The sequence below is a fragment of the Pristis pectinata genome, chromosome 6 (genome assembly GCF_009764475.1).
Source record: "Pristis pectinata isolate sPriPec2 chromosome 6, sPriPec2.1.pri, whole genome shotgun sequence".
NCBI classification, from domain to species: Eukaryota; Metazoa; Chordata; class Chondrichthyes; order Rhinopristiformes; family Pristidae; genus Pristis; species Pristis pectinata.
The window spans coordinates 15,132,659-15,144,722 of NC_067410.1; the positions used below are offsets into that span (position 1 = coordinate 15,132,659).

At 43.7% G+C, this 12,064-nt stretch overlaps 1 protein-coding gene and 3 non-coding genes across 4 annotated transcripts in view; 3 read left to right on the top strand and 1 right to left on the bottom strand.

The window, feature by feature from the left end:
• Positions 1–2,938: 2,938 nt before the first annotated feature.
• trnap-ugg (transfer RNA proline (anticodon UGG)) lies at positions 2,939–3,010 on the top strand. Its single transcript has one exon. It is a non-coding gene; the product is annotated as a tRNA-Pro (tRNA).
• A 274-nt stretch (positions 3,011–3,284) lies between these two features.
• On the top strand, positions 3,285–3,356 carry trnap-ugg (transfer RNA proline (anticodon UGG)). Its single transcript has one exon. It is a non-coding gene; the product is annotated as a tRNA-Pro (tRNA).
• A 253-nt stretch (positions 3,357–3,609) lies between these two features.
• Positions 3,610–3,681, bottom strand: trnap-ugg (transfer RNA proline (anticodon UGG)). Its single transcript has one exon. It is a non-coding gene; the product is annotated as a tRNA-Pro (tRNA).
• Positions 3,682–9,430: 5,749 nt separating this feature from the next.
• The window catches only part of camk1b (calcium/calmodulin-dependent protein kinase Ib), a 153,687-nt gene continuing 151,053 nt past the window's right edge, over positions 9,431–12,064 (top strand). Inside the window, exons 1-2 of the mRNA XM_052017167.1 lie at positions 9,431–9,563; positions 9,837–9,948. Coding sequence (XP_051873127.1) covers positions 9,866–9,948 — 83 coding nt within the window. The 5' untranslated portion in view covers positions 9,431–9,563; positions 9,837–9,865. The remainder of the gene's footprint in view (positions 9,564–9,836; positions 9,949–12,064) is intronic.

The following is a 12,064-nucleotide window of genomic DNA, read 5'->3' on the forward strand; positions in this document are numbered from 1 at the left end:
TGAACAGGTTAGGTAGCATCTATGGGGAGAGAGGTAGAGCTAATGTTCCACGTCAATGACTTTTCATCAGAATTAGGAACTGTTGGGTGTAGAACCATTTTTGAGGTTGCATGTCAAGTGATGGTAGTGGTGGAAGCTGAAGGAAGATGACAAAAGCTTGTGAATGGACGATAAGACATAGGAGCAGAATTAGACCATTCATCCATCGAATCTGCTCCGCCATTCAATCATGGCTGATTTACTTTTCCCTCTCAACACCATTCTCCTGCCTTCTCCCCATAACCTTTGACACCCTTACTAATCAAGAACCTCTCAACCTCCGCTTTAAGTATACGCAATGACTTGGCCTCCACTGCCGTCTGTGTCAATGAATTCTACAGATTCACCACCCTCTGGCTAAAGAAATTCCATCTCATCTCTGTTCTAAAGGGACGTCCTTCTATTCGGAGGCTGTGCCCTCTGGTCCTGGACTCTCCTGCTACTGGAAACATCCTCTCCATGTCCACTCTATCCAGGCCTTTCAATATTGGTAGGTTTTATTGAGACACCCCCCCCCCCCCATCCTTCTAAATTCCAGCGAATACAGGCCCAGAGCCATCAAATGCTCCTCATACATTAACCCTTTCATTCCCGGTCAGTCTTGTAAACCTCCTCTGGACCCTCTCCAACGCCAGCACATCCTTCCCTAGATATCGAGTCCAAAACTGTTCACAATACTTCAAATGTGGTCTGACCAATGTCTTATAAAGCCTCAGCATTATACCCTTGCTTTTATACTCTAGTCCCCTTGAAATGAATGCTAACATTGCATTTGCCTTCCTTACTTCTGACTCAACCTGCAAGTTAACCTTTAGGGAATCCTGCACTAGGACTCCAGATCTACAGCAGACACCATCTCCCTGGCCCTGCACTCATTTCTGGAGCATCTAGACAGTAAAGACACCTACATTAGACTGTTGTTTATTGACCACAGCTCTGCCTTCAATACTATAATTCCAAGCAAACTCATCACCAAACTCTGAGACCTGGGATTCAACACCTCCCTCTGCAAATGGATCCTTGACTTCCTGACCAACAGACCGCAATCAATAAGGGTAGGCAGCAACACCTCCAGCACAATTATTCTCAATACTGGTGTCCCACAAGACTCTGTCCTCAGCCCCCTACTCTACTCCTTATACACTCCTGACTGTGTGGCCAGATTCTGCTCTAACGCCATCTACAAGTTTGCATATGATATCACCACAGTGGGCAGTATCTCAAATAACGATGAGTCGGAGTACAAGAAGCACACAGCTCAGTGACATGGAGACATGACAACAACCTTTCCCTCAATGTCGGCAAAGCAAAAGAGCTGGTCATTTACTTCAGGAAGGGGGTGCTGAACGTACACCTGTCTACATCAATGGTGCTGAGGTCGAGAGGGTTGAGAGCTTCAAGTTCCTGGGAGTGAACATCACCAATAGCCTGTCCTGGTCCAACCACATAGACGCCATGGACAAGAAAACTCACCAGCACCTCTACTTCCTCAGGAGGCTGAAGAAATTTGGCATGTCCCCCTTGACACTCACCAACGTTTATCAATGCTCAATAGAAAGCATCCTGGATGCATGATGGCTTGGTATGGCAACTGCTTTGACCGGGACTGCAAGAAACTGCAGAGAGTCATGGACACAGCCCAGCACATCACAGAAACCAGCTTCCCCTCCATGGACTCTGTCTATACCTCTCGCTGCCTCGGTAAAGCAGCCAGAATAATCAAAGACCCCACCCACTCTGGACATTCTCTCTTCTCCCCTCTCCCATCAGACAGAAGATACAAAAGCCTGAAAACATGTACCACCAGGCTCAAGGACAGCTTCTATACCACTGTTATAAGATTATTGAACGGTTCTCTAGTAAACTTCCAATCTACCATGTTATGACCTTGCACCTTATTGTCTGCCTGCACTGCACTTTCTCTGTAGCTGTGACACTTTACTCTGCATTCTGTATTGTTATACCTTGTACAACCTCAATGCACTGTGTAATAAACGTTATGACGGTATGCAAGACAAGTTTTTCACTGTACCTCGGTACAAGTGACAATAATAAACCAATTCCAGTTCCTCTGCATCTCCAATTTCTGAATTTGCTCCCCATTTAGAAAATAGTCTACACCTTTATTCCTTCTACCAAACTGCATGACTATACACTTCCCTACGCTGTATTCCATCTGCCACTTTTTTGCCCATTCTCCCAACCTGTCCAAGTCCTTCATTCTCCCAACCTGTCCAAGTCCTTCTGCAGACTCCCTACTTCCACAACACGACCTGCCCCTCCACCTATCTTTGTATCATCCGCAAACTTGGCCACGAAGCCATCAATTCCGTCATCCAGATCATTAACATATAACGTGAAAACAGAAGGCAAATCTGTAACTTAGCAGACATGAAAGACTGCAGATGCTGTAATTTGGAGCAAAAATTAAACTGCTCAGTGGGTCAAGCAGCATCTGTGGAGGCAAAGGGATTGTAGACATTTCTGGTCAAAACTCTGCATCAGGACTGAAAGTGTAGAAAGGGAGATAGCTAGTATAAAGAAGTGAGAGGGAGAGGGTGAGGCAGGGGGTGGTAAAGAGTTGAGAGGGAAGAGTGGGGCAAGGGCTATCTCTTTGCCTCCACAAATACTCCTTGACCCACCGAGTTCTTCCAACAGTTTGTTTATTGTTCTGTAAATAATCGATTGCATATCTGAAATCACTCCTGACAATTACAGGTGAAGCTGACATTAATTCTGATTCTATTTCTGGAGATGCTGGCTGATCTGGAGCAATTTCAGTCTTCTGCGGTCCTTTGTTTCTCCAGTTTCTCAGTCTTTTATACTTACATTGAAAATCCCTAATAGGGTTGTACTTGTAAACATTTAAGGAAATGGGACAACTTTCACTCTGCATCTTGGCTCGTTGGTCTAGGGGTATGATTCTCGCTTTGGGTGCGAGAGGTCCCGGGTTCAAATCCCGGACGAGCCCACTTTTAATCGCACACACGGCAGCGGTCAACCGCCCAAACCCAAGTGATCTGAGGGCAGAACGAAACGTGGCGGAAGAGCTCGGGAGGTCGAGCAGCATCTGCGAAGGGAATGCGATTGCCGACATTCGAGGTTTGGACCCAGCATGTTGGGAAAGAAATAAATGAAAGGAATTCGTGCAGCAGGGTCGCTATAAATTTTTCGGCTAGGAGACGAATAACGTCGAGGTCTCTGCATTGACTTCATATAAACTGACAGCAGATCCCTACTACAGCGGCTCGTTGGTCTAGGGGTATGATTCTCGCTTTGGGTGCGAGAGGTCCCGGGTTCAAATCCCGGACGAGCCCTACTTTTACCTACAACTTGTGCATTTTTAAATATTTTTAAAGCGCTTTCAGTTCATCTACGATTTTTTTTCTCTCTACGAATACTTATTTTATTTCGACACCTCGTTAAGATTGTCCAGTAAAGGGACCATCTTGTTGTGGTGCATCTGTCACAATCCATTGAATTATTGTAGATTTTAAAGTGAGCAGTTGAGAGAAATAAACAAAAGAAAATCAATTTTACAATTATATACGACATAAAATGAGAAAAGTAGGGCTCGTCCGGGATTTGAACCCGGGACCTCTCGCACCCAAAGCGAGAATCATACCCCTAGACCAACGAGCCAATATGATGGCAAAGCGGAACCAGCTGAAATGAAGGGAATTGCGAAGTAGCAGAAAAAGTGCTTATTGAATTATAATGAAATAACATCACAAAAGGGTGTACGGTGTGTACGGGACTGACGCACTTTGCAGTGGAATGAGGTCTATTGTATTATCAGCACTGAGTTCAGATTGCCATTGCCACAGCCACAGACTGTTCCCTCACCGGTTGAGCCAGTAGGGGGAGCCCCGCTGCAATAGCTGCCTCCCCCAGCGACTTGTAGACTTTCATTCAAAAAAAAGTCGAGCGGGAATCTGATTGGTTAAACAGTAAGTCAATCATATTGCGAACGCGCCTTTGTATTCCCCACCCCGGTAAAACCACCTCCGCTACTCGTTCACCCATCAATCTGCTCAGATTTGAAAAATAGAAATCTCAGTCATACCAGATCATTAATATCTCTTAATGCTTTTATATAATTTATGATGTGATATTCTATTTATTACATAACACTGGGGCAAAAATCCAGTCCTACCTGGGGGCGCTGGAGTTTTAAAGGACAAATAGCCTCAATTCTTGTAGATTAGACATCAAAGGCAGGAACCTGGAGCTGAGAATTTAACTTAATTTCCAATTACTTTTAGGCAAAATTCAAATCACATGAACCAAAGATTTCCTTCTTCAGCTGTATGGATTTTAATATTTGAAATTAAGGTTGGATTTACACAAAAGAGTGAGAATCTTTATTTAGGGCAGTTCGTCGGTGTGGCACAAGTGTACCAAATGTCAACAAACCACCCTCCTGGGAGAGTAGCCACAAACAAATGATTGTCATAGAATCATGCAGCACGAAAACAGGCCCTCCGGCTCACCAATCTCATGCTGACCGTCAACCATCCATTTTAATTCCAATCCTGCAATAATTCCATTTTTTATTGTTACCGTATTCCCATCAACACCCTGCAGATTATATCATTCCTCTGCACATTCCAACTGCCAATTAATTTACCAACCTGGACACTTTTGGGATGTGGGAGGAAACCAGAGCGCCTGGAGGAAACCCACATGGTCACAGGGAGAACGTGTAAACTCCAAGCAGACAGCACCTGAGGTCAGGATTGAACCCAGATTGAAGTGAGGCAGCAGCTGCCCCATCCCACAGTGTTGATCTGATCAATCTAAAAACTACATCATTCCAAAGTGGGTAATATTTTGGCAACTTGAATTAACTATTGATATGCTGTGGTGCACATCAGGGGAGAAAGGGTTTTTACCAAAGCTAAACTTGCTGTTCATGTCTGGATCCTGTGATAGACCTGTCTCTGGAATAAAGTTCAGGGATAATGGAAGCTTGCTTTGGTTTGATAGTTTGATAGAAATTTGGTTTGTCCCCTTTGACTCTCACCAGCTTTTACAGATGCACCATAGAAAGCATCCTATCTGGATGTATCACGACTTGGTACGGCAATTGGTCTGCCCAGGACTGCAAGAAACTGCAGAGAGTTGTGGACACAGCCCCGCGCATCACAGACAGCAGCCTCCCCTCCTTGGACTCTGTCTTTACCTCTCGTTGTCTTGGTGAAGCAGCCAGCATAATCGAAGACCCCACCCACCTGGGACTTTCTCTCTTCTCTCCTCTTCCATTGGGTAGAAGATACAGGTGCCTGAGGGCACGTACCACCCTCAAGGTGGTACAGAAAGGTAGACAGCTTCTACCCCACTGTGATAAGACTATTGAATGGTTCCTTTATACAATGAGATGGACTATGACCTCACGATCTTACCTTGTTGTGACCTTGCACCTTATTGCACTGCACTTCCTCTGTAACTGTGACATTTTACTCTGTACTGTTACTGTTTTTACCTGTACTACATCAATGCACTTTGTACTAACTCAATGTAACTGCACTGTGTAATGAATTGACCTGTACGATTGGTTTGTAAGAAAAGTTTTTCACTGTACCTCGGTACAAGTGACAATAATAAACCAATACCAATACCAATATATGGATCTGCATTACCCAGATGTCGATGGAATTAGCTTCCATTCATAGATAAATGTAACTGTGCAACATCTCCAATTCTGCTCCCATAATAGTGAAGCAATACAGAGCAAGTGTAGAATTTCTAGCTTTGTTGTATGATGTGTATAAAAGAACTTCTTTGAAAATGTAATGTAAAGCAAGCTGAAGAAGGTGGCATCATTTCAAAATTACTAGATGTAGTTGTGGACTGTAACAGTTGACTGGCTTGGGAGTATGAAAATTAATATCACTTTAAAGCAATTGAAAAAAAACTTGTGCGAGTGTAATCTCTTCACAAATGTATTGACGTACATTCGATATACTTTAGAGGGACCGTAGTTTATTTGCAAGGCAGAACACTTAACCTTGATACATGTCTTAATCTAAAACTCTTGTCACAGATTGTTTTCCAGTCAATGTTCCATTCTTACAAAGCATGCAAGTTATATCATGTTCCTGTCTAACAGCTTCACAGTTTGCTCACAGAGCAGGTTCTCTACCACCCTGCCCTTCAATAATAAAAGCCTACGATGAGACCCTTGTCTGCTGACTGGTCAAGTGATCAGCAGAAAAAAAAGGTAGGCCATTTGTTGTCAAACTTGATGTAAACAAGGGGAAGAGATGGCAAAGTGGTGAAGAAATTCAAAATCCTCTGCAATTTCTGCTGCTTTCAATAAGGCAGGCACAGTAGTGTAGTGGTTAGTGTTACGCTTTACAGCGCCAGCGACCCAGGTTCAATTCCGGCCGCTGTCTATGTTCTCCCTGTGACCGCGTGGGTTTCCTCCGGGTGCTCTGGTTTCCTCCCACATTTCAGAGACGTATGGGTTAGGAAGTTGTGGGCATGCTATGTTGGTGCCAGAAGCATGGCGACACTTACAGGCTGCCCCCAGAACACTCAACGCAAAAAGATGAATTTCACTGTGTGTTTCGATGTACATGTGACTAATAAAGAAATCTTATCTTAAGATTCCACCACTGGGCCTACCTTCACATCACCTGCCCTTTCAGCATTAGGTAGGGACCGTCCCCTTTGCGATTCCCTGGTCCACTCCTCTGTCCCCGCAAACTACTCCCCTCCTCCAGATACATTCCCATGCAACCTCAGGAGATGCAACATCTGTCCCTTCACCTCTTCCCTTCCCACCATCCAGGGACACAAACAGTCCTCCCAGATGAAGCAGCGATTCACTTGTGCTTCTTCCAATCTAGTGTACTGCATTCAGTGATCATGATGTGGTCTCCTCTGTGCTGGAGAAATCAAACACAAATTGAGTGAAGGCTCTGCAGAGCACCTGTGTTCAATTCCTGCAACCCTTAGCGACCTGTAGACCGCCACTTTAGTTCTCCATCTTACTCCCACTCTTACCTATCTGTCTGCACTATTATAATGAGGCCTAAAGTAAGCTTGAGGAACAACACCTCATCTTCCATCTCGGCATGTTGCAGCCTTCTAGACTCAATCTCAAATTCTACAATTTTGCTTTATCTGTCTATATCAGTTCTGCTGTAGGTCATCCATTAATAGTATCTGCTCAGTTCTTCTCTCTTGATTAGCACTGCCTAACCTGCTGAGCCTGTTTACCAAAACCTCAGTATTTAAATAATGATATTGGAAAATAGATACATTATGTAGACAATAGTACTTATTCAGAGGAAGCACTTACAACCTGTTTCAGTATTATCTGTCACTGGCTTCACCTGCTAAGGTTGATCTACTGAGTTCTGAACTCAGGGTCTTCTTACGTGTTGCTCCAAGGTTTGAGGCCACTGTTTTTGGTTCTTTCATGCTTGCATGCCCTGTGCTCAGATGGATACAGTGTTACTTGGGGTCATACCTATCGTTATCAACCTTTTGTCTTTTTGCGAATTCCTCAGACATCTCCTTCAATGTCTCAATTGTGACACTCAGCCCTCTCTCCTAATCCACATTTTCCTTCTCATGTGTACTAATTATAATTAATTATCTGTCTTCTGATGCTGACACTCCTGCCTCTCTCTGTCATCTTTGTTCTTGAGATAATTCCCAATATCCTTGCTTCACTTACACATTGGATGTTATTTGTGACCACCTGTTCAAGCTCCCATTCATACTTCCTTTATTTCTTTGCATCTCATCATCGGTCTCTGAGTACCAGTTTGACCATCATACCTTTCTCTACTGTCTCCTGCAACATCATTTGTTACTGTCCTAATTAGTAATAACAGGTTTAAGATAACATTCATTTCCTCTCCTGCTTGACTGATGAAGTTTCCATGCAGTTCAAAGTAAGGTACATTCTCATGGGTTTAGCTGAATTCCTCATAGTTACAGGTAGAATTAGTCAGAGAATGGGATTGCTCTGTGAGCTAGTATAGACTTAGTGGGCCGAACAGCCTCATGGTAGTGTAGCAGTTAGCATAATGCTATTACAGCACCAGTGATCCGGGTTCAATTCTGGCTACTGTCTGTAAGGAGCTTGTACGTTCTCCCCGTGTCTGCGTGGGTTTCCTCTTGGTGCTCTGGTTTCCTCCCACATTCCAAAGACATATGGGTTAGGAAGTTGTGGGTATGCTATGTTGGCGCTGGAAGTGTGGCGACACTTGCGGGCTGCCTGCATAACACTCTACACAGAAGATGCATTTCACTGTGTGTTTCGATCTACATGTGACTAATAAAGATATCTTATCTTATATATCATAAGGAAGTTAATAAACCAATGCCCCTCTTGCATTTCCTACAGCTCTGCATTTTCCCTTTGCCTCTTCAACCAAATTCCTTCTTCTTTAGCCCTTTGCCTCTTCTACCTATCACCTCTCAGCTTCTTACATCTTCCCCCTCTCCCACTCACCCAACTTCCTCCTCTCACCTGAACTCACCTGTCACCTGGCTTCATGTGCTCCTCCCCCTCCCCCCACCTTCTTATTCTGGCTTCTGCCCTCTTCCTTTCCAGTTCTGATGAAGGGTCTCGGCCTGAAACGGCAGCTGTTTATTTCCCTCCATGGATGCTGCCTGACCTGCTGAGTTCCTCCAGCGCTTTTTGCGTATTGCTCCAGGTTCCAGCATCTGCAGAATTTCTTGTCTGCATTTTGCAGCTTTTACATTCCTTTGTATTCTCTCTCCCTAAACTGCCTCATTTCACAATTATTGTGTTCCTTTTCATTTAAAAAAAATTGTTTGATTTATCCAAGTATTTCCTATTCATACATTTGGGTAAGTTTAGGATTTTGTCTATTAATGGTAATTGCAAATACATACTTATTGTTCTGAGTCTCCTTCTCAAGTTCAAGTTTATTGTCGTGGGCATGCAGGGTGCAAATGCCATGAAAATTTGCTTTTTGCAGCAGCAGCACAGTATGTTACAAACATAAATTATGCATAACTTAAGCGACAAAATAAACAAAAATAGGCATAACGATTTCTCAGATAAATGTTTAATTATGTATATTAAAAAAAAACTACAGGGATTATCAATGGCGAGGGAGTTCATTCTTTAGATCCCTGAGCTTGCCCGCAACCTGGAGAATGGTTCATTGATTCTCTCAGTCCAGTGATGAGCAATTTCACCGCGGTTGGCGGGCGAACTGGGCTCCCTCGCTCGCTCTCGATTGGTCAGCGTTGCCTCGAAGTCCCGCCTCTCCCCTACCACGATAGGACGGAGGGAATCGCACCCTCTTCGTCTCTGATTGGTAAGGGGCCAAGAGCGAGGGCCCGCCCACTTCTCCGCCCCATGGGTGGGGAAAGGGCTCATGACGTCATTGCGGCAGCAGCAGCCCAGGGCAAGTGCTGGATGGAGCGAGAGGTGTGAAGGGGTAGAGTTACTCCCTCCTTTTACACACATACACACACGGCAGACCAGACTGGAAGCTGCCACCCTCTGCATCTGACACAAATAAGCGCAGGTAGGAAACATTGCAGCTCTTGGATCTGAATTATTATCCCTTTATTGCAACGAGCGACCGTGGACGTTTCTTAAAAGCGAACTATTGCCGAATTCACATTTGCGTGCATCTCTTAAAGCGAGACTGAACGGATCGTGTTTATTTCTTTGCTTCGGCAGCGATAGTGCACGGGCACGCTTGGAGGGAGACTTGAGCTTGGGGCTAAGTCGCCGTTGCTGACTGTGTGCATTGTAAATAAAACAGAATATGATTGCTCTCCCCTCTGTCTTTCAGTGGAGAAAGCTGCAGTCTGCGGAGATAGGATGCCTCTAGGAGAGATGGACAAAACATGGAAAAAGAAAGAGGAGATTAAAGTGGCGTACGAGTTCAAGGAAGTCCTGGGAACGTGAGTACAATCCGATTTTTTTTGTTGGGTTTTAATCGCCTCTAGGAATTGATTATATTTGTTGGAGGAGGTTAAGACTGCGCGGGGATCTGAATGGATTCACATCTTAAAATACGTATCCTGGTGTCCCGAGAGATTGGTGAGAACGTCTCAAACTTCTTTAATTTCGGGGCTGTCCTTTTTTGCTAGGTGTACTTGAACCTCTTCTCCAATATCCAGCTATGTAGAACTACCTTTGACTGGTTCCATTTAGTTCTGTCTAATCAAAGCTAAAGGATCTCTTACAATAAGGTAGAAGGGGGCAATGTTCGGATATGTAGCAGTCTAGCTCTGCTTCCATATCGAGCCAGTTGCATGTAGACTACGCTGTGTTGTGTGAATGAACTTGCATGAGAAATATAGAAGGAAACATCGCCACTGCAGCGTTACTCTTGGGACATCTTCAAACTGGAATTGGGAGTTCACCGTTTGTAATAGCGTAATATAATCTGATTAAATCCTCGTCCAGTTGAGTAAATGCATGGGGCATACTTTCCTGTAACGAGAGAAAGTAATCAGAAGAGGGAACTCCAGCAGCGATGTAGAGATAACCACTGGATTAAAGTTAGGTTAACAGGCAAACTAAAGCACTTTCTTCTGGTCTGGATCTAAATGTCCAAGAAAAGTTGCAACTTTGAAGCCTGTTAAACTAACTTTAATTCCAGCACCCAATACGGTATCATGCCTTTGCAACTATGGAAAATGAATTAATCATACAGTCTAAAGAATAATTCCAGTGATAGTTTAGGTTATTTTTAACCTTTGTTGCTGTATCTTTCTCAATCAGTGTCTTGTATTCTGAGGCACATGCTCAAACCTTTCATATGGATTTTTATTCCTGCCACAGCACTCAAATATTGTCATTGTAGTGAACTGACCTTCCTCATTTTGTTTTGACTTGTTGGTGGCGGTCAATACAATTGGAAAATGTCCCTTCTCCAGTATCCAGTTATGTAGAACTACCTCTGACTGGTTCCATTCTATCTAGTCAAAGCTAAAGAATCCCTTACAATGATATTCATCTGTGTTCACCTCCGGAGCTTCACTATTTTTGATCTTTCACCACTACCCCTCACTACACTTCCATTACCTTTTGATTTTCCTCCTAATTCGGCTGATGATATCCAGTACTGGTTGAACAATAGCCAGTGCCATTAACATAGCAGATCATCCCAATGTGCCCCATTGAATACAGATTTTACACAGTTACATAAAGAAATGTATTGGTTTATTATTGTCACTTGTACCGAGGTACAGTAGGAAAAACTTGTCTTGCATACCAATTGTACAGATCAACTCATTACACAGTGCAGTTACATTGAGGAAGTACAGGTAAAAACAATAACAGTACAGAGTAAAGTGTCACAGCTACAGAGAAAGTACAGTGCAATAAGGTGCAAGGTCACAACGAGGTAGATCGTGAGGTCAGAGTCCATCTCATTGTATAAGGGAACCGTTCAATAGTTTTATCACAGCGGGGTAGAATGTAAGGGGAGGCTTACAATTTACATGCCTTACAAGAAATGTAAGACTGCAAGTTTAGTCAAAAAGGGAATGCTAGAATGCAGGGCCTTGACAGTTGAAGTCACGGCAGCCGGTTGTAGAGCGATTGCAAGCTGGTAGCCAGAATTAGAGGATGACAGATATCTTGAAGTGTTATACGTCTGGAGGAGATTACAGATACGTTGAGGCCAGGACCCTGGAAGGACCTGTACACCAGGACGCAAACTTAAGATCAGGGCAAGGCTTAACTGAGATCCGGTGTCGATCAGCAAACAAAGGAATGAGGCATGAAGAGGACAGCATACAAATTAAAGTAACAGAACTTTGAATGGCCTTAGGTTTGTAAAGAGTGGAATGAGGGAAGCTGGGGTGTTAGAATAGTCAGACCTAAAGCTAATAAAAGGATGAGCAAAACTTTCCTCAATTAAATATTGCGCTGACGAAAGACAAACTTTTTTTTCTATTCCTGCCACAAATTCTCTTCCCTGTCTCCATCTACTTCTCTCGTCACTATGTTTTATAACAGGAGGGTTAGCTAGGAAGTTTGCATAAGTACCATGAGTGCAACTTACTC